Source organism: Scophthalmus maximus, chromosome 8 (genome assembly GCF_022379125.1).
Source record: "Scophthalmus maximus strain ysfricsl-2021 chromosome 8, ASM2237912v1, whole genome shotgun sequence".
Lineage (NCBI taxonomy): Eukaryota > Metazoa > Chordata > Actinopteri > Pleuronectiformes > Scophthalmidae > Scophthalmus > Scophthalmus maximus.
The window spans coordinates 20,708,709-20,730,640 of record NC_061522.1 but is presented as its reverse complement, the minus strand read 5'-3'; the positions used below and the strand labels follow the sequence as shown (position 1 = coordinate 20,730,640).

General features: G+C 42.4%; 1 protein-coding gene across 6 annotated transcripts; it reads right to left on the bottom strand.

The window, feature by feature from the left end:
• Nucleotides 1-1,077: 1,077 nt before the first annotated feature.
• On the bottom strand, nucleotides 1,078-21,917 carry scrn2 (secernin 2). 6 transcript variants are annotated; one of them, XM_035638630.2, is made up of 9 exons: nucleotides 21,806-21,917; nucleotides 9,517-9,679; nucleotides 8,644-8,825; nucleotides 8,233-8,432; nucleotides 5,815-6,030; nucleotides 5,489-5,654; nucleotides 3,820-4,000; nucleotides 1,881-2,037; nucleotides 1,078-1,474 (listed from the first exon to the last, which is right to left on the bottom strand). In XM_035638630.2, the coding sequence occupies exons 1-8, from the start codon at nucleotides 21,886-21,888 to the stop codon at nucleotides 1,885-1,887; spliced, it is 1,344 nt and encodes a 447-aa protein (XP_035494523.1). In that variant the 5' UTR covers nucleotides 21,889-21,917; the 3' UTR covers nucleotides 1,078-1,474; nucleotides 1,881-1,884. The 6 variants fall into 6 exon arrangements, with proteins under 6 accessions (XP_035494523.1, XP_035494528.2, XP_035494527.2 ...); XM_035638635.2 differs by having other exon boundaries at nucleotides 8,233-8,451; nucleotides 21,806-21,912; XM_035638634.2 differs by lacking the exon at nucleotides 21,806-21,917 and adding an exon at nucleotides 10,407-10,651 and having other exon boundaries at nucleotides 8,233-8,451.
• Nucleotides 21,918-21,932: the final 15 nt, after the last annotated feature.

Sequence of the window (21,932 nt, the reverse complement as noted above, 5' to 3'; positions counted from 1 at the left end):
GAGGGATAAGGGGTTGGCGCTTATGCTGATCTAAATATTTTTTTCCTCTGGGAAAAAAATTGAACACACACACACACACACTTTCTGACCAGCACACAGAATAGCTATATAATACGTATGATTATGAGTCTTTATGTAAAGACTAAAATCAAACCTTTCTTGTTTTTACACAAGCAAAAAAATCAGGATGAAGAAAATAAACCCTGGAATGGGAAGAAGTTGAAATTCTGATGACACAATATTTCTGACAAAATGCCCAATGCAGAATTAATGATGTGACAGCATTTTGCTAATAATTTTGGCACTTCGCATCACTGAAATATATGGAAGTGGCCGCAAACAACAACTTCAACAAAATTGGACTAGTATTAATAGTCAGTAACAGTGTATTAAGTATTACAAAATCCAGATCCCACAGCAATCCTCTGAGGACATCTGCAAAAATGTCTGACAAATAGCTATTTCATAGAAAAACGAACCCACCGATTCAGACAACGTCTTCATTCAGCCGCTTAATTTTTAAGATGCAGTTGTCATGTAAAGCGATGATATGGGTTTCCAGGTTGTTTTGGAAGAGGCTTCTGTCCACAGTGAAACACCTGAATTCTTTTTCTTATACACAGTTGTTCACTAAAATGAAATAGTAATAAAATAGTGCCCCATCAACACTACATTAACCAGTTATCGTTACCAAGCTGCGTTGGTATAATCCATATCTAAAAATAATGATATCATCTGACAAAATCAACATAAAACCATGTGAATGACAACAGCTTTGCAGTCTATCCTCCTACATTGATTTCTAACATGAGCGATCAGACAAAGTTAGAGGCAACTAAAGGTTATCTTCTTTACTTCACTTGCACACAGTGTCTGACCCTAATTGGGCTGGGTTACATTTATCTGGAGGCCTTTTTTAGTAAATGCCTGTTTTGTGGGGAAAAGAAAATGCAGTTTTAGCAAGAAAAGATGAATTTACACGTTTATCTAAGTTTAATGTGGACGTACTCTTAGCACTACCAGTTGCTAAAGCCGCATCAACAGGATGGTCAGAAATGTCACAACACAGGCGGGACAGACTATGCACATTCTTTATTAGATCGTTCCCTACAGGATGCCATCAAACATGTGACAATCCAATCGTTTGCGACGACAAACAGAATGTTAAACAAATTCCATATTTTCGGTATTTGTGCAACGTCACACAGCTCTACATAGGCGCCTGTGTAATCTACATCATTATACTCACTAATGAGGCGCAGTCATTGCTCCCTGGGTGATACAGATGATGATTATGCTCCAATCACATGTGAAGTTGAGACATTTAGTCTGTGTTAATGATGGAATGGTGTCAGGCATGTGTGTTGTGTGCGTGAGGCGGAGGCTTATCAACGACGAGGAACAAAGTCATTTTGACAGTCCCAGGGCCTTCGCCTGCCACTCAGCGAGCACTAGGGATGTCCACCTGGGGGCACTGTAAGAGAGGACAGGTTAACATGGCACAGGTTAGGTGCTTATTTAGCTTTGAAGGAAACTCAACAGAAGTCATCAGCAAACTGTTAGACTCCTTTACACCTTACTAACTATTAAACACAAAAATTGTTGTACAAGCTTAAATCTGGAGCAACTTTGTCAAGGAACTGTTGGCCTGTTATTCCAAAATTATACATTGTCGCATTTCTGTCTATGATCAGCTCAGGCTACAGCCGTCACTAATTGTGATGACTTGTGACGACTGGTCTCTCCAGTGTTTGAGTGTCTCGGCTCCCGAGAAGCTGCGGTCCACATTATACTTTGACAACAGCAACCGTGACATTCACATACTGAACATCCATGCGCGCACACACACAACACCAAATGCAGCCCCATGAGCCTCCTACCTCCTCAATGGTAGAACTTAATCTCTGTGTCCACGCAATCAAAAAACAAGTCGCCCAGTTCGTCTCCTGGTATTTCTCCACTGAGCATGGCTGAAATTTCACTCAGACACTGCGACTCCAGGTCCCTCAGAATCTCATGGACAACGGAGCCCTCATCCTGCGGCAGAGAAGAAAAGACAGGTGGAGATGTTAAACGGACAGATACACCTGGGTCAAAAAGTACTTGCATATTATTTGTCAACCAAGTTATGGTGATACCCCTGTCTGGAATATCATGCACATGGAATCCACATCCCGCTCTTAGCATATTGGGACACCTAAGTCTGATTGAACAAGATGTGTGAAGTGCGGGACGTAGGTTTAATGACAGGAGTCACAAACGTGCTATCACACACCTCCATTTCCTCTTCAAATTAATCTGGGTTTTTACATAATCTAGCTGGGCAAAACAGCAGGTACTGGTTTTGTCACAATTCCATTATAAACAGTTTAGTGTATGAACTATTTTCGCAGCAAGTTTACAGTTTACTTTGTGCAAACAGATGATGAAAAATAATATGCATCAAAATATATATAAACCAAACTGCAATTTAAGAGTGCCACTGCCAAAATATGTGTTATTGACGGCTGATCCAGAATAACTATGAAGTGAAATAAAATACATTTGAATTCATAAGGGGTTTTCCACTTAAACTGTGCCTGGTCAAGTTTGACCTGTAGCTTGCAGAGGTTTTATCACACTTACAGTTAGACGGATATTGCTTCTCACATGTGCAACGGGCCTGACAATTCCCTACTCAAGTTGTGGACTTAATCAAATGTCTCTTACTTTTATTGTGCTACTGTTGTACTGTGTTTTACCATTATTTCTTTATTGACACTAAAGGCTACAGCCATAATATAAAAAGTTTCAGCTCATGGTTTGGTTGTCCGGCCTGCACCCAGGTTTTGTAAACTCTTAAAATCCCAAAGTACACCCTGCTTGGAGAACATAGTAGAACATTTAACATATCTGCTTAATGTGTAAATTAATGGTTAATGGACTATATTTATTGAGATATTTTCTAGTCTCTTTGACCACTTTTACACTACGGGTTATTCACATTCATACAGCGCCTCTATTTACAGCACATTTTCTGTCACATTCATACACTGCCAGAGGAGCAGTCAGAGGCAATTAAGGATCAAGTCTTGCCCAAGGACACTTGGGGGTAGCGGAAAATCGAATCCTCGACCTTCTGGTTAGTGGACGACCGTCTCTACCTCTTGAGCCACAGCCGCTCAAATTATATCAATCAACATTTATTGCAGGTTAAAGTTTTAATTTTTCAGTGTGAACGTGATACCTTCTCAAATCCTGCTTTGATTAAATATGTAGTATGGAATTGAATCTCAATTACAGCACTAGACTTTTGTGTACATACAAATAGATTTATACAATCACAAAATTTCAGCCCAAATACAATACTGGCCTTCTGGTAGCTGTCAGTTCGACAGTCAGTACTACCTAGGAAAGATTGTGGCTGAATTCAGGTTAAAACCTTTGAGAAAATAATGACTGACACCAATCGAATAAAATAACACAACAGGATTTTTCCAACTGAATGGCTTCAATATTGTGAAGTACAAACCGGCCATCGTTTTCATGTTGGTGTTTGGTAGCAGGGTAGTTATGATGGAAACCCTGCTTTGTGTTTGAATGTGAACGTGTGTGTGTTTATGTTTAGTCTAGTGTCCTGTCTGCACTGACTGTGAGGTCCTGTCCACTACTGGGAGTAGCTGTGCTGTGCCACTTTCCTGTAATTTATCAGCAAACTCTGAATGAAACAAAACTGTAAAACCTTCTGCTCCGAGTGTATATTAGAATGAATGTGAACTTCCAGGTCTCCCAGGATCTACGCTGGACAATCCCTGACCAAGGTCTTGAGTCTGTACGCACCGGGTTGGTCTCCATGGCGTTGAGCGCCACCTGGTGAGCCTTGTACAGGTCGTGTCTGCGGTCCACCTGGCTCTGAAAGCGAGGCTGCTTCCGGACAGGGTCGTCTGGGCCGAACTGTGGGGAGACCACCCTCAGCACTCGAGTGGAACAGTCCGAGAAGATAAAAGGCTTGAATATAGACCTACCAGGGTGCAGGTGGGGCGGGTCAACAGGGAAAGGAACAGGAAAGAGAGAAATGCCGACTAAGAAAATTCAGACCCAAATGTAGAGACAGAATGTGGAAAAAAGCAGAGATGACGTGGGAAAGAACATTAGGTTTTCACCACATTGATCATATATGCATAGTCCATGCTTTTTGTACACTGTTTAAGTAAATTTAGCTTTTTGTATTCTGGAACTTTGTGTGTTTTCCATCTTTATAAAAACCAGTCGATCTGTGTAATAAGATCCATATTAATCAAATTCTTGATCATTCAGTGTCTATTTGCTCACGCAAACAACACAAGGCTGATTCCATAAAAGTAAAACACATCACTTTCGTTACAGTCTTCCCTCCGAACCTCAGAAGCATATCCACTGTGAAATGTTTTTGCACCAGTATACAGTGTGCAACTGATTTAAGAATATAAGAATGAAGAAGCCATCATTTCAGACTTGTTTGCTCGTTTTTGTTGAGAGTGTCAGGGAACTCCAAAGGCAAAGGGACATATTTAAGCATCGCAGTGGTCTAAAAAGCCACTGAGGCACCACGACACACGTTCAGTTCAAGTTCACGTTATTGTTGGCCGTTGCATGAGGTGGTGGTTTGAGTGGACTGGTTTGAGTATTTCTGAAACTGCTGATCTCCAAGGATTATCACGCATTTCTCTAGATTTTATCCAGAAAAACATAGCCAGCGGCAGTTCAGCTGAGAAACACAGAGTTGATTAGAGTGATCAGAGGAGACTGGCGAGACTGGCTGGAGCTGACAGAAAGGCTATGGTAACTCAGATAACCACCCTGTACAACTGTGGTGAACAGAAAAGCGTCATAGAATGAGCAACACATCAAACCCTAAAGGGTGGATGGTCTACAACAGCAGATAACAATGTCAGGTTCTACTCCTGTCAGCCAATAACAGGAATCTGAATTTCAAAACTGGAATATGGATTTCAGGATCCAAAATTGGTGTCAAAAGCACAATTCTATTGTTGTTGAACAGTCCAGGTGGTGGTGAAATGTTTAATTCTCTTACCTTATGCCCCTCTATACCAACAAATGACCATGTCACAAAGCAAACGTCACCTCAAACTGGTTCCATGATAGTGATTGTGAAAATGAGTTCAGTGAACTTCCCTCAGTCACCAGATCTGAATCTGGCCGAACACCTTTGTGAGGTGGTGGTAGAGCAGTAGATTGGCGGCATAAATGTGCTGCTGACAAATCTGCAGAAATTCTGTCATGCAGCCATGTCAACAATGACCAGAATGTCAGAGGAATGTTTCCAACATCTTGTGTAATCCATGTCATGAAGAACTGAGGCTCTTTTGAGAGCAAAATGAGCACAGCATTAGTGTGGTGTTCCCCATATAGTACTTTGCAAGTGTGTAAATATATTGTGGTACAGGTTATTATTGTCTTAACTGATGTATACAATCTAGAAGAATTGTTAGTTTAGTCGTTGACAAACCTGGAGGGGTCTGGAGTGGCAGTGAAGAAGTGGATGCAGGGCAGGCTCGTGTCTCTGGGCAGAACAGACACCATGCTGCCCGTGGTGCAGAAGCCTCCAGAATCCATGCAGATGCCACTGGGCTTGTCCCTCAGAATGGACATCATCACCTCTGCCGTCACTGAGCCTGAGACCAGAAATGTGAGGGAACAGAGTTTATGACTCGCCACAGATTTAAATAAAAATTAAAAATAAACATTTAAAACAACTGTTTCTGCTTATGAAGCCAAGAGGAAGTCGTGCTCATAAAAGACTTTCTAGGAAATGTAGTGGTGGATCCCCCTCACCATCATGTTGCTGGAGCAGCTCTGTGCCTCCCTTGTAACGCTGCTTGGCCAGCTCCATCCGAGCAGGTGGGTTCTCAGGACTGAACACCTGAGAGAAGTTGAACTCTCTCTCGCCGTCCCACCAGCCCTGAGCCTGGGCCACGCTCCGCAGCTCTGGGTGCTCTGCCGAGATCTCAGCGCCAACGGTCAGCTGGTTAGAGATGTTCTTCACTCCCTCTGTAAGGAAGCAAGAGGCTGTGAGTATGTGATGCCTGGTCACCATGGTCGTATCTATCATTGAGCACACAGGTTCGGACCTCGGTATAATTCCCCCCCGAAAAAAGGGATTTAACTGCCTAAAATAAACAAGATACGACTTGTTCCTCCGTCCGTCTGATCATCATCCGCGTCATTGCTTGTGTGTGGTTGACTGAGTAGGCGGGGAAGTGGATTATCTTGGTCAATGCGATGGTTTTTTGGTATAGTGTCAACAATCAGTCATGAGCCGCCAAAAAGCTTGTCTTTCTACTGACTACAGCAGGTAAGTTACATAGGAAAATTACAGAATTTAACTAGTAGATTCACTACTTTTTCAATGCCATTCATCTCCAGACAGACATCTTATGAAAAGCCACCTTGCTGTTGCGCTGCGTTAAAACACTGTAGTGTCCATTGATGCCGTCTACTGTTAACGTAACGTTAGTTAGGATTCACTTGAGTGAACATTAGCGATACCTTATATGGTTGGCTAGCTGGTTAATTGTATGATTGGGTAACGTTAGAATTATCCTAACGTAAGCAGAGGCCATTAACGTTACCCTAGTTGCTCTCTAATCGTCTTAAAATGCGCATATTTAGATCAAGGAAACAAAGAAAAATTGGACCTTGAATTGCTAAAATCCTGGATACGGTCCTGCTGGCCACGACTAAAATTAATTTGCTTTTTAATTGGAGGTGCAGGTCTTAAGTCAAATCAAGTCGAAATTTCTTATATCATACATCACAAATTTGTCTCATGGAGCTTGACAGCACACAACACGCTATGTCCCTAGACCCTTTTGGGGGAAAAGAAACCTAGGGATGAGCAAGAAGTGAGAAGTTATCCCTCTTCCAGGATGGACAGGCACACATCAATTGTGAGCTGAGAATAGAGCAGCATGGCAGATTTACAGTTTGGTCCACCAGGATGACAAAATGATTTGTTGTAAACACATATGATGAGTATGAACTAGGAGGACGCAGAGCAACTTCCCAGTGCAGGCAAACAGACAGGACTGGGGGCCACACAAGCTTCTCTCATTACCCCATGATGACATGGTCCGGGTTCATGAAGGCTTCTGACTTCACTGACAGTGAGTCTTGTCTTTATATCTCCGCCAAGGAGGTTATGTTTTCCCCCCTGTCCATTTGTTTATTTGTCAGCAGGGTTATGCAAAAACGTTCATTTCCGATTTCCAAGAGGCGTTACCAACGGACGCAGACCAAAATGCCTGCAGACTCAATTGAATAGCAACGAATCATGTGATGTCTGTTGAGCGCCCCGAAAATGTCAACACTCTAGAGAAGAGAGGAGATACCTGTGATGATGATTCCAAAATGTCTGTGAACCAGTCTTATGAAAATATCAGGTACTATAAGACAAATGCTCGTTCATCAGCAGCAGCCTCGGTGTGTGACACCGTATAAACCCCGCCCTTTATCAGATAATCGGTTTTGATTGTACCAGCAACTTTTCTGCCGGAGGGAAATCACTTCCCAACGGAGGGGATCCAGACAGAGTCTTGCAGTGTAAATGAAATGAGCTCCCAGAATTCGTCTGGGTCCCAGGTTATGCGAAGGATGGGGCTGGAGGAATGTCCTCTTCTAGTTAAGATAAAAGACAAAAACCCCCCATTCAAAGGTAACATAACAGACCGATTTTTGTTATCATTAAACTGTGTCAGCCGGTCTTTCAGCTCATGTTTGTATTATCTGCTGTTTTCTTGGATATTTGTAGTATTTGGTTGTGCAGGTTTTTATGAACTTAAGAAGGACACGCATAAAGGGCGCCATGTGCTGTAAAGGTCTGTAAAGCCCTTTGTGACAGAAAATTGTAAATTTGGGCTTTATAACCAAATCTCTGCTACATGAACATCACACAACACACGGCACAAATAGATACTGTTTTGAGATTAGACCTCATTATTTACTATTAACTTCAAACTCTTAGAAGTTTTTCCGGCACTGTTAGGAAATCTGTGATCATGTCCACTTCATCTGATGAAGCCAGATGTGCACATTTTCAGTTTAACAACCCCTTCACGCATGTACGCACACACAGTAGTATCTGCATAAAATTAACAGTTCAGCACCTATAAAGCCAAATTAATTGTCTGGATCATACACGGTCCCGTCACTCTGCACACTCGAGAGTCGCAAAACTCATCCATCCATCCTCACCCGTGACCTTCTGTGCCACCCACAGCTTCCCAGCAGTTTCCAAGACCCAGGCCTCGTTGCGGTCCACCAGAAGGAAGGTGTTGTGGTAGCTGAAGGGCACCGGGTCCTCCTTACACTGCCCCCCCTGGCCATGCTGCTCCAGCAGAGCGGTGATCACGGTCAGTGCCGCCCAGGCACTGTCCCCACGCTCCAGCCCCAGTCTGATGATCAAAAGTAATGCTGCGCTACTTCAACATGTAACATAAGAGTTCCCTCTTTATACGGCATGGGTTATGTTGTTAGGAATGTTAGTAACTTATATACTAATGGCAAAAAGAGTCTTTTAAGAGGATTGTTTTGTCTGTATTGCTAAAATTGGATAAGCTATTTATTTTCTTGATGACAAAAGTAGTAATAACATTGTGTGCTCACCGGACCAGGTCCATACCCAGCAGAGCCTCTCCGGGGACGACGGGCTCTCGGGTCCAGACCGCCTCGTTCCCGACACAGACTCCCTGGTCATTGGCTCCCATTTCTGCGCCCCACATCCAAGCAGGTTTGCTGAGGACAACAGCATGAGTCTGCTCCACCTGAGGGATCTGGATGTATGTGCACTGCAGGTACAAATGTCACAAAGAGACGGAGGGAGAATGATTGCTGTTCATTATACTCAAAGTGACATTGGAGTCAACAGATGGTTGCAGTGTAAAGTCTACTGTGTACAGTGGGCAAGGCGGAGCATGAGAGATAAAATCAGATGTATTTTAACACATATATGGCCTAAGATACTGTATATTAGTGTATCTATTAGTTACATTCAGTAAACTGAACAGAGCAAAAAAAGGAAATGTTCTTGCATGTAGGCCCCAGTGTACAAACCATAAAATACAGCTTGTCTTCCAGTTGTTTGAGAGAAAAACATTCATATCAGCACTGGGTGACAAACTGCATTATTATCCCAGATTCTGAATAGCTCTGTGAATCTGTTCTGATTGGTGCCACTGAGCAAAGAGACTAATTCAACAGAAATGAAAGGCATAATTTGACTCTACAAGGCGTCTGGTTCTGACGTTCAGTCTCACAGGGTATATTTTGTATGCTGATGCATTGATAATATCAGCAAATATAGGATTACAATGATTTTATTTCGCCAGTCATTTTCTGCAATGCACCAAACCGTGAAAGTATGCAGTGTGGCAGTCAACTTGTGCGATTCAAATTATGCATGATGTCTGCAGCTGAGGAAGTGTTGTTGTTGTTGTTGGTGGTGTTCCTGGACGGTGGGGAGAGTCCGGGGCAGTTTACCTCCAGCGTAGAGCCTGGAGGGTGGGATGCTGCGGGGTAGTGGGCCACCTCCTGCACCTCATCCCGGGGACGGTCCGAGTTCTTCCCAAAAATCACATGGTCATCGCGGGAGCCAGGGGGCAAGGAAACAAAGCAATCACATGACATGGGAGCCTCTGCCATCCTGAAACAGCAAAAGATACAAGTCAAGTGGGTGGCAAACAGTAAGAAGACTCACTGAATCTGGGGGGAGGGGGGCAATTAGAACTCATGGGGTGTAAAATAATAAGCACTCATCCAATCAATAAACTGCCTCCTGACAACCCTCTGATGTCAAACTTATCTAAAGGGTCTGGCAGTGTGTTTGACACCCAGCACAAGTGTGAGCCTACCCCCCCCCCCCCCCCCCCCCCCCCCCTTCAGACCACGATGTGCATGCGTGGAGTCAAGATCCCCCACCCAGATTGTTTTTGTGCGTGCAGAAAGTCAGCTCCAGCCGGTGCACTGCCCGTCCCTTTCACACAGGGATTAGGAGGCAGTCTTGTCCACTGCCAGTAATCTTATCGGTAAATCCGACCGCCGCTGCCTGCTCGATCTATTATCGCTGTCGCCTGACATCGGGCGACCACGAATCGCTTTCGGGGCTCTGGAAATAATGTTGCCGAGAGTGCGCCGACGAGGCGATGTGGCTCAAGTGTTTACAACGCAGATGAGGCCTGCTCGATGCCCCCCCCCCCAGTGTCTTTCCGGAGCAGCGACGCGCCTGTCCCTTCGTGTCATTTCGCCTTTTGCTGGGGGGGGGGGAGTTGAGTAAGAGCTTAAAGTTGAGAGCAAATAGTGTGTAAATGAGAGCCAGTGTGCGTCTGTGTGTGTGGACGCCGCAGCAGAAGAAGGAAAAAAAGAGTGTTTACCTTGTTGTGTGAACGGTGAGAGCGGGCGGGCAGGTTGGAGCGACCGCGTCACGTGACCGAGACGATCCGAAGGTCTGTACTTAAAGGTCTCGCCTCGTCTGACCACAGGCACGGCTCATACTGTACATACAGCTCACCGTCCCGCCGCGTCGCGTCCAGTCCACACCTGCTCAGAGCTGCGCGGCGGAGCGGGGGGGGGGGGGGCTGATGGTGAGTCTGCCTCCTCTGCGCCTGTTCCGTCAGGGCAGCGGCACCGCGCACCGCCTAAACCCATAATGGTGCCTGACAGATTTTATAATCATGCTTCTACAAAGTCAACTATATATATATATATATATATATATATATATATATATATATATATATATATATATATATATATATATATATATATATATATATATATAAATACCCCAAACACATTTTAGAGTCGCTGCGTAACAGCCTCCGTCTCACTGTTATATATATATATATATATATATATTGATCTGCGGTCGTATAGATATAGAAAGTGTGATATGATGTAGTATTTGTTTCTTCATGGTTGCTGCTTATCGCTTTCACTTCATCATCACGTCTGCGGGACTTAAGAAGACACTTTTGCTCAGTGGCCTCAGCAGCCACAAGTGGTCGATCATTCATTTGGCCTCAAGAGTCCCAAGATTATTTTTTTTTTGCCCTGGTCAGAAATCAAAGTCTCAACAGTCGTTGGACCGGAGCACCGACCGTGTGTTGCCACGCCGCGGATGTATTATGTATCCATGTCCCACACGTACTGAGCTGGTGCACTCCATCGTGACAGCCCGCTCCCTGAACCGGAAGTGATGTCGCTGGGACATCCGCACCAAACTCCGTTTCGGATACTTGATATTTCCGAATTTCCTCGCTTAAAATGTGGCGTGAGCGCTGCTTCTGAATTGTTTCTCCGTTTTTTTTAAACTGGCACACAGTTCGGCTTTACTCTTGTGCTCGGTGGGCCTGGTTCCGGCAGTTTAAGCCACTGGATATCATTCAGTAGCCTACAGGCACTTTATTATTTAGGAGACTTCACCAAACATACATATAGCGCATGAACAGGTGTTTGGGCCGCGATGTGAGAATGAAAGAGGCATCATTCTTTCTATCACAAGTCAGTGCACCACTTAAATTGATTTTAGTGTTTACTTAACAATTGAGTTGTTAAGTAAACAAATTGACATTTCCAACTCCCAAATGTAAAGGGGTAGTTCACTGAATTTATGTTCTGTTCACGAGACACACTGAGTATGACTCAGCGCTTGTAAAAAAAAAACTGTAGTTATTGTGTCTTGTGCAGCTCTAGAGAGAAGTTTCAGGGGTGTGGTCGAATTGTCAAATTTGCTTAGGAAGTTTCCTAAATCCCGAAATGACTCAGAAGTATTTCCTTCGGCAGCCATGATAAGAGCTGTTCGGATTCTCTAAATGCATACGAAAGGTTCTTCGATGCTTCCTTTCCTATCTCCTTTAGCATAGGGCACACTGGAGCTTCCTATGCGAAAGGAAAGGAGAAATAGACACCCCACAATTCCTTGTGGCAGTGATATACGAACTTGAACGATTCAATCCGAAGTAGAAGAAGAAGAAGAGTATGAATATGACCCAGAGGGAACGCATGTCACCATGTAAGTTACCGTTGCCTATGAAGCATTTCCATCTTATGCCATAAACAGTGGCCATGGGGATAAATATGAGTGGACAGGAGCGGGAGCCAACATTCTCAATGTGACAACCTTTTTCCTTTCAGTTTCGTGGCCTCTATATTATTATTTTTATTCCAATTCTGACCTTGATAATGAATAAATATTTTTCACCGTGTAATCCATGTTTAGCCTGCATGAATGAACCCGGTAAGAGCACACAGGGAAAAGTAGACTTTAAGATCCTCAAACGTGGAACCTCAAAGACAGCGCCTTCTTATTTGAATGAAAATTGCCTGGCAGGTATATAAGCCAAAAATGTTTTGTAGTTTCCAGGTTTGCTTCCGCACTGTGCAGCCCAATTGTGCAATAGTTTTCCCTGCTGGGTCCGACCATGTGTTCCCAGCTCATAGACTTTCTTGGCTTTGGGAAAGTCTCACAAATGTAAAACCTCCATAGATTAAAAATGCTTAAAAGAAACAGTAATGATCAACATATATTTTATAATCGTGGCCTTTTGAGGAAATTTCGTTTTGGGCCACAGGAGATTTCTTTTTCATTGCAGGATCACGAGACATATCAGCAACCATGTTTTGAGGTGGCACCATATCCAGTTCTCTTAATACTTCAACGCTGCTGTTTCACTTCTGATTATGTTTTCTGTCTGTTGGCAATCCCACAATTTTATGAAAGAACAATACTAGATCCCTGGACTGGCCCTTTAATTTTTATTATCGCTCATATTTTTTTATCCAGTATGTTTTATGTGTAGGTATCTATTTAAAAATATGCAACGTGTTCTTTGATTTTTATTTATCTTATTCTTTCATTTATGCCATTGGTTATACCTTGATTTATTTCCTTCAGCGGGGTCTGAGGGTCTTTAAATTAAGGAGCTGATGTGCAGGTACACATTACATGTCTTGCTGGAGGAGGTTGAACATTGTGGTAAAGCTGTAGATAAAAAACAAATGAAGTGAGTTAAAAGCAAGAGTATTTTCTATAAAATGTAGTGTAGTAGAAATGTGAAAAGCGTTATGTAGAAATATTAACATGAAGAACGTTATATTTGTTCTTAATACATCGGGTATGGTACAATTCCTTGACATATAACAGTAAAGGCTAATTGAAAAAGATTTCTGACTGAATTATTAAATATTCCAACAACTCATGACCAGATATTTTACCCTTAGATTTAATTTGTTGAATTGGTTCAAATTAAAGTGACATTTTAGCCCCAAATTCTAAAGCAGCAAAGAAATGTGTTTTGAAGAGGTGTTCATGTTTACTTTGCAGTCTGAGAGGGCCACGGCTTGTGGCACCGTGAAAGCCACACTGCACACCACTGCATTTTACCAGCACTCTGGATCACATGTTTGCAAATCAGTGTAATTAAAGTCGGGCGAATTCTTGTGTGTCAGTGGGTTTATCGAGTGGGTGTCTCCCATTACTGGTGTTTCACTGAATTATGTCGCTGACACTTCCTGTCTGTGGGCTCAGTTTTTCCAGACACACACACACTTCCCAACACCTTCCACCTGCTCTTTGCATCCGCAAAGAAATCCTGCATCTCCATTGGCCAATTTACCCCAGATTACAAAAATGAATGCTTTCTGGATATTTCTAAATTAGCTCCAGCAGTGCAGCCATGCTGAGAGATTTGGTTTAATTTCTCCAGATTTTGAGACATGATGAATGGATTTTTATTTGTGCTGCTCACAGCATTGAAATATTTCATTTCAAAAAGTTAAGAACAATAAGTCTCTTCCAGAAGTAATGTCTGTGGTGTTACTCTTGATAATAACAGTTGAAGGATTATTTCTTTAGTAGAAAGTAAAGCTGAAAACAGCTCATAGTGATGTCTGTGGTTACATTACTGTTTATCATATCATTTTTGAAATGATGAAGGAGCCCACCCTCCTCCCCATATATTTATATACATTTTATTTTTGTTTTTTGTTAATTAGTTCTCGTTTGATGCATAATATGTGTCAGCCCTATCATGTCACCCCTAATATACAGTCTATCTTGTCTCACCTATTATGTCTTTCACATAATAATAATAAAAATATAAGAAGAAGACACTTTTGACATAGACTTTTTCTTCAGATTGCTGTTGATTTTTTTAAATAATGTATTTTCCTAAACAGTCTGGATCCCACTGCTGGTTGTTTGGTCAATTGAGCCAATCAGACCTCAAGGCAGTGACAAAAATAACTGCCACAAAACTGGCGACAAGTGTGCAAGTTGACACGCCTGTGCAGGTTGTGGTTAAGTCAACTACAGAAATAAAAGACATTAAAAGTGGATTAATTGATATTTTGCTTATATCATTTAATGGATCGAATAAGTATATGTAATGTAAAAGCGCACTGTGACAAGAAGCTCCATGCAGCTGTTTTTCATGAACACACTACCCACCAAGCACCAAGACTCAAATTTAGCAACCAGCTGGTGAACCTTTTATCAGGTGGCCAGAAACACAACTCCAAATAATTGCCAATATTGTCCCATTGATACTGGATGCATAAGAAAAAACGATTCCCGATGGAAACAGAAAGTATTCTAATTTTCTTTTGGGCTCCTTTGTTTAAACACTGTTCACATGAAATTCCAAAGACTGAACAGTAAATTGACAACATAAGTGTCAAAATAATAACTTTGCTTGTGCCTTAAATAGATTGTCATGGATATGGTGGCCGTCGGTTCTAAACCTGCCCAGCTGCAATGCAGTGAGTGACAACACTCTAAGTAATTCATTCCCACCCTGCAAACCAGAGTGCAGTCGTGTCAACAACTATTGCTCATTATTATGCATGTCAGTAGGCCCCATTCTTAAAACTGACTCATGTTGCGTTCATCAAGTTTTGGTGACGTAATAAGTTTTAATGCAAGTGGTCTAATAACAGGTCATACGCACACCTGAGCGCACAGGAAACAAGGGGCAGCAACCTAGCTGCTCCAAAAGTTTGACTAATGTCTGTGTTTTGAGATTGAGCACCTGGAACCTATTGGTGCAAACTTGTGCCCAGATTTGTGGAAGGTGCTGAGTTATGTTTTGAAGCCGCTTGGTGGTGAGTGGTGTTCCCTCGTGGCTCACGAGGTCTGCTGATGGCAACAGGGCTGAATTCTTGAGAGATTTCTGCGAAGACAACCTGTTACCTGAACAGCACTTGGCTACTTCCACACCCTCTCCGTCCTTTCATCTCCTGGAGTGTGCTGACAAGCGTCGCACATCCTGTCTGCTCTTACACACAAACAGTAAAAACACCAAGAGAGGTAAACACCCACCTGAGCCAAAGGCAGACACACCCAGGAGAGACCTTGCACACATATACAGTACGCGCACACAAACACGTGCGCGAGCACAGAAACAAGCATGTGCAGAGTAAAACTGAACGGACGAGTGAAAAAGAAGCCTGGTAAATACACCAACGCATCAGATAATGTTGACAACATTATCATCGCGCATTGAATGATGACTTGATGAATATATATATATATTCTGATCCTGATATAAAAGTATGTACAAATACGTACGTATTCTTCAAATACGGTGATATAAACAACACGAGCTCAAATATTTAATCAACTTAACAACACTGTGACTCAGCACTGTGATATATTCTATGATTTGTGGACAGGAGATCTGCCATTCAGCTTACGCTGTGAGAACACGCGCGCGCACGTGCACACACACACACAGTTGCTAAGCCGAGAACCTCTCCTAAAGCCACTCAGGTGTTGTGGCCCAGTTTGTAAGCCCTGCCATGTGAAGTGGAGGGCTAGCCGGAGGAAGATGAGGGGTGTTAAGGGATGGAAACAGCTGGTGAGAAGCCCAGAGGATATTAATCTGAGGGGGGAGACAGGATGGCAGGAGAGGCCATCTAATAAAGCATGGTATTACTGCCGCAAAGGTGTGTGTGTGTGTGTGTGTGTGTGTGTGTGTGTGTGTGTATGTGTGTGTACATGTCTGTCTGTCTTCCAGGAGGATTACTGGTGAGCTAGAAAAAATATTGGGTGTCTGTCCATTTAGCTACAACCAACTTCATCCTGCACATTTGAAAAGTTGCCACATCTCAAAACAAATCGGAGGGTTGAGTGCTCAGTTTATCGCCGTAAGGAAATCTGTGATCACCTCCACTTCATCTGATAAATCCTGCTTTGCACATTTGAAGTTTTACAACCCTTCACACTACAACACTACACACACACAAGCACACGCGCGCGCAAAAAGGGGGGTTTTGAAAATTAGATAAAATAAAGCAATCCAAATTTTCTCTGAGCAATTAAAGTTCCGGTTAAAAGGCAGAGGTGGAAGATGGGAGGGGAAGCTGGGCGGCATCAGTCGCTCAGACAGTAATGACGGCGCCACTGCTGTTTAACAATCAAAGATGGGAGGCGGGGGCTCACGAGAAAGTCTCTCCTCGAAAAATACAGGTGTTTGGTGCAATCAAAGCGCTGCTTGCAGAAATGACTGGGTTTGAAGTTGAAAGGGGAGGCTGGAGAGGAGGGGGGCCGTTGTGGTGAGTGAGTGCCTGTATGAGAAAAAAAAAAAAAAAGTGAGTCAGAAGACAACTGTGGGCCGTTCTCTCCTTTGGGATTTTGAATAATTAACAAGGATAAGGAAGTTGACTACTAGGTGCTTACTGTTTACTTAGTTTGGATTTTTTTCTGCTGCTGGAGGGGAAGTGAGGCTTTAGCCGGCCTAGTTCTCTGGAGGGTGGCATGTTGGCACGGGGGATTTGTCTGGGACACCGCGGTTGTTCCCGTGGGACAGCCATCAAGTCAAACCTGCCACAGGCCAGTGAATCAGAATCAGAACCAACTCGTATGTGATGGGAATCCTGTGTACAAAACACATGTGCTTAAAGGAAAGTCCCGAGCTATACACACACAAAAATACCCTCACACACAAAGCTGTGAGCTCCAGAACACAAACTGATCTCTCACGTAAACAATTTTAACCTTTGGGGAAACCAAAGCAAAAGCTCCACAAACTTGTTCCTGAATAATTACTATAATTAAAAATACAATAGATACTAACAAGCAGTGATGCAGGAGGTTGGGGTGTGTAGGACACGGGTAAATAGTTACAGGAATATATGAAGTCAGAGTGAAATGTACTTTTTATTTATTGCCACATTAAATGAGAAGCGTAATACCACTCTCATGTTTGTCCATCAAATTTAAAGCTACCACCGGTAGCTGGTTAGCTTAGCACAGACACATTGTGAAAATCCACCGATGAGCTTCCCTAAAGTGCACTGATTAACATGTTATGCATTGTTTGTTTAATTCATTAAAAAAGAAAAACATTGTAGGCTACTTCTATGATGAAAGGAACTGTGCTTAACTATTTAATGGTCAGGCATTATGACTTCCTTCTTACTTATGAGCCTCGAAGATTCTGGAAAGTAGACTTTGTTTCCTTTGGACAGAGCAAGGCTAGCTGTTTCCCCTAGCTGTTTTTTTTTTTTTTGCTAAGCTAAGCTTACAAGTAGCTAGCTCGAGCTTCATATTTAGGAGACAATAAACATGAGAGTGGTATCAATCATCATATAACTTTTGGGAAGTAAGTGAATAAAGGTATTTTCCAAAATGTTCAATTATTTTTTAAAGGGGTAACACGTAAATATTTAACTTCAAAGCAACACAATGAAAGGATTGCTCTCATGTACACTTGGGGTCCCCCTACAGGTGGGAAGCATAAGTTTGCGTCTTATGGCTCTCGCCAACGAGAACAAGCCGTTTGGATATTAACTCTTGTCCAGTTTTTTACTCGGGTCACGCCGGCTCTGCAATGATGTCCATACTGAGAATGCAAGTGACCTGCACGGTCCACCAGACCAGAGTGCAATACAAGACATACCAGTCGTGCTGTGGCAATGGCAGAGATGCCATCTCCCTATTATAAATTTACCATAAAAATTATTTTGACTATCAATAGAATGTGAAGAAATAAATGTCTAAATGCAGTAGCGTATGCAGGGATATGAAATAAATGTGCCAACCAACCAAATGTGGCCTGCCCCATCGCTAAGATCACTGCAAGAGGCAATATTTAGTCACAGCAGCGTACCGTCTGTCCTTGGTCCAACAGAAAACATGAAGAAGTAGTAACTGTCAATGTGCTATAAACCTGTGTTGCAGTCATCCTCTCTCGGAAGACATTCCTCCGCTCTTTCCACGAGCTCAGATGTTGCCTCTCCAGCTGCAGCCCCTGTACTTTTCATTCCTCGAGCTTTTGTAGCTCGTCCACTTCTGCCGTGACTACATCTTCCCTGTCTCCCTGACTGGGCAGACTGGATGTGAGACCGTCGATGTCAGCCTAAGAATCACAGGCAAAAAACAACCTACCATTTATACGATCAGATTTCGAGGCTAACCTACGTGGAGAACGTGTTTCCCCAATCTATGCACATTTGACATGTTAACAACTGCCCTATCTAAACGTGAGGGTGAGGGTTGAAACTTGGTTGAGATTGGTTAGTGAACCCGGTTCTGGAACAGAACGCCAAATGACAGGTTGGTCACAAGTTACTAACTCCAACTCTCAGGTTCTCCCTCCACGGATGGTGTGGGGATCAGTTGCGGGGAGAATCCGTTATTTAATAAATAACAGAGTAAGTCATTAAATAATTATTTTCAATTCAGTCAAGCTCTTTAGCCTGTTCCAGACCTTTAATGCAAAAGCTGACGCCCTGCACCATTTCTTAGTACAAAACTGTATGGAGCATTTATGCCTTCATAGCGAGTGTCAGACCAGTACACTGTTTGACAAAAAATCCTATCACAATCTTTTTAACTAAAAATTACGGTCCATGATCTGAATTGCGATCTGTGCCTAGCAGTTTGGACTCATACCAGCCTAAGAACTTTTCTGTTTGCACCATTTAAAACACAATAGTTCATTGAAGACACAGGTAGAATGCAGCGTGTATCTAAGGTGTGCATCAATATCTTAAGCCCCAATGTTGTCCACAGCTTTAAACGGCACCATATCCTCATATAGATCACCAGCTCTTTCACCTCTTTCCCAACACATGCTGCTATTATTGTATTTTTTCGACAGTCTCTGCATGTTTCTTCAGAGGCTTCTTTTTAAGGTAGTCAAATAAATTTGTCTCTGGAAGTTTGTCATACATGAAAGAGACCCTAGGATAGGGCCTCAAATATAATTTGTCCAATCAGCACAGCTATCTAATAAACAATTATTCTGTTAGTTTGTGAATGTAGCGTGGCTCCACGTTATTATGGTAGGCCCGAGAGTAAAAATGTCATTAAATGTTACAATCTCTCTGATTCATTTGACAATGGATGACTTCAGTGAGGATCACAATATACAATGGTCAGACCTGTCACCCATACAGAAAAGTAATTTGCATAGGTGGATAGGTTAAGACAACAAGGGTATAGGCCAAAGGTGCTGCAGTCATATAAAAAGATCACATACTTCACCACACTAAAAATTTGGCTGGATTGATGAAGTGTAAATAGCAGTACTTTCAGAAAAGCCTCCTTGCGAGAGTTTTTTAAAGAACCACAAACATTTTCATGTACACACGGCATAAACTCCTACACAGAAAATATGTAAGGAGTGACAGAAATAAAAACTGCCAAACGAGCTAACTAAACACGTTTAAATCATTAGGAGAATTTGTGAGCCCCTAGTCGAAATTGCACAGTAATTAAATGTTATTAAGCAGCCTCTTTCTGCATTGTGCTGCATTGTATTCGTGAGGAAATAAGCTTGACTATTTGAAGACGTCGGTAAACATCATTTAGACGTGGTGTGTGGTCTTCAATTCGGCGGCCCGATCTCCTTCAAGTGTACAACTACATTATATTGAGAGATATGAGACTCTGAGATATCATACTAATTATACAATAATACTGTGCTGACGATAAACGTATCAAATTAGATTTGAATTCTCAATGTGTGAAAATCCTTTCAGTAATTTCAGAATAAAACACTTCAATGTTTTTTTAAGGTGCTAAAATCTCAGCAAATGTCCGTTACAGCTTCTGGTCAAGCAGTGTGGTCGTGTAAATTACTTTTCTTCGTAGCGTGATGACTCTACACGTACTGATGGTGTGTATAAATCTATGAAGGTGCAATGCTGAATCTGAACAAGTGGTTCTATTTCTATTTGACCAATCATGTGCTCAGTTCAAACTCAGCATTTTTAAAGTGCTGCTTCAGAAAAAGAGGAGCAGAGAGGGTAGGAAGTCACTTCCCGCCGGCCTGTCTGTGGTCTGTGTTTGTCAGTTGATTTGAAGCCGCTCCACCAACATGCTGTGACAGGAAAGGAATTAACTCAGCAAGGAGACAAAATAAAAAAAAAATCCCTCAAAGGAAGATAACGTTTAAAACTATTAAATGTGTGATGCCCATTCAAAGCCACGGAATAAACCCTGGCATGTTACAAGACTCACAAGCTGCGAAATTCTAAACATTTGGCATAAACCTGATAAAACAATAGTCATATTAAACGCAGTTCACTCTAATGTACTCATACTGTCTCTCTGAGGGGTCCAGAGGATTTCATACGTGGAACTTGTTCACACAGTGGTGGTTGGTTGTTTATTTTATTTTTTTGCCTCGTAAGATATTCAGATGTTTGTATTGTGCATGCGTTCTAGTCTGGGTCAAACCACCTCTCAGGAGTGTCTGCAATCAAAGGATTTCCAGGCCACAACACTCTGATTCTCAGGCTACAGTCACCACACTGACTAGGTCACTGCAACTACACGTAACTATAACACAGTGTGATATCATTATGATGTTCCCAGTGTCCAATATATTTGTGTTTTATTTATGTGAGATGCTGAATGGTTTGTAGTTTTGAAAAAGTTGTGCTGCAGGACAAAATGAAGTTTAAACATATGTGTATAGTTTAATTTACAGACTAAATATCATCTACTCATATGAACTACTTGAGGTTTGACAAAAAATTGTAATTTACCATCTTCCTCCGTGAGGGGAGAGCAGTAGAAAGCTAGCAAGTGGACCTCGTGTTAATATCTTTTATTTCCAAGTTCCATAACTGTTACGCACATGAGCTGTGATCACTGCTATTTGTTGAATTTGGTGAATCTATTTGTACATACTGATGAAATAAAAAAAAACCTTACAGAATAAGGTCCTCGACAAATCAATTTTCCAACTGACAAAAAGTGTCACGAGCGATATGCTTTCACAGACGTGACTTTGACATGGATCTTTTTTTTGTTTTGATTTGACTTTACAGATACGTAGATGTTGTTCGACTTCACACAGAAGATGAGAGGAGTGAACAAAAATCTAAATTGATTTCATTTTGCCTCTTTTTATGTAGGAGCATGGGCAGGTTCCCAGGTCCCATGTTGGGGAACCACTGGGGTATAGCAAAATCACATTTTGAATGCATTATTTGCATGGAAAATGTTACGCCACGAATATACTTTCGAGGCTCAAAAGTATCCAATACAGTAAAAAGAAAAATGCAGTTGTATGAGAATACATACATTGCTGATTAATTAAATAGCATTTTAAGTGATGAAGCTGACTGAGGCGGAGCCAGGTTTGCTGCTCTACTGATTTCATCCCAAAGGTGCGAAATGTTTTAAGCCCATAAATACTTTCATGAAAGATCAAAGTCATCAACTGTAACAATTCATTTTTTGTTGTTGTTGTTGTTTATTTTGTGTCCACTATTCCCATCTGAACTGCGGCGGATAGAGAAGTGCGGGTGCGAGTACCTCGGGTTTGCACTGTTGTCGGGTGAATGACCGCACCGCTGCTGGCCGCCGCGTCCCCTCCGCTCCGGCCGCGCGCGGCGCATCCGCGGCTCCCCGGCAGGGGGCGGAGCCTGCGGCGACTCAAAGA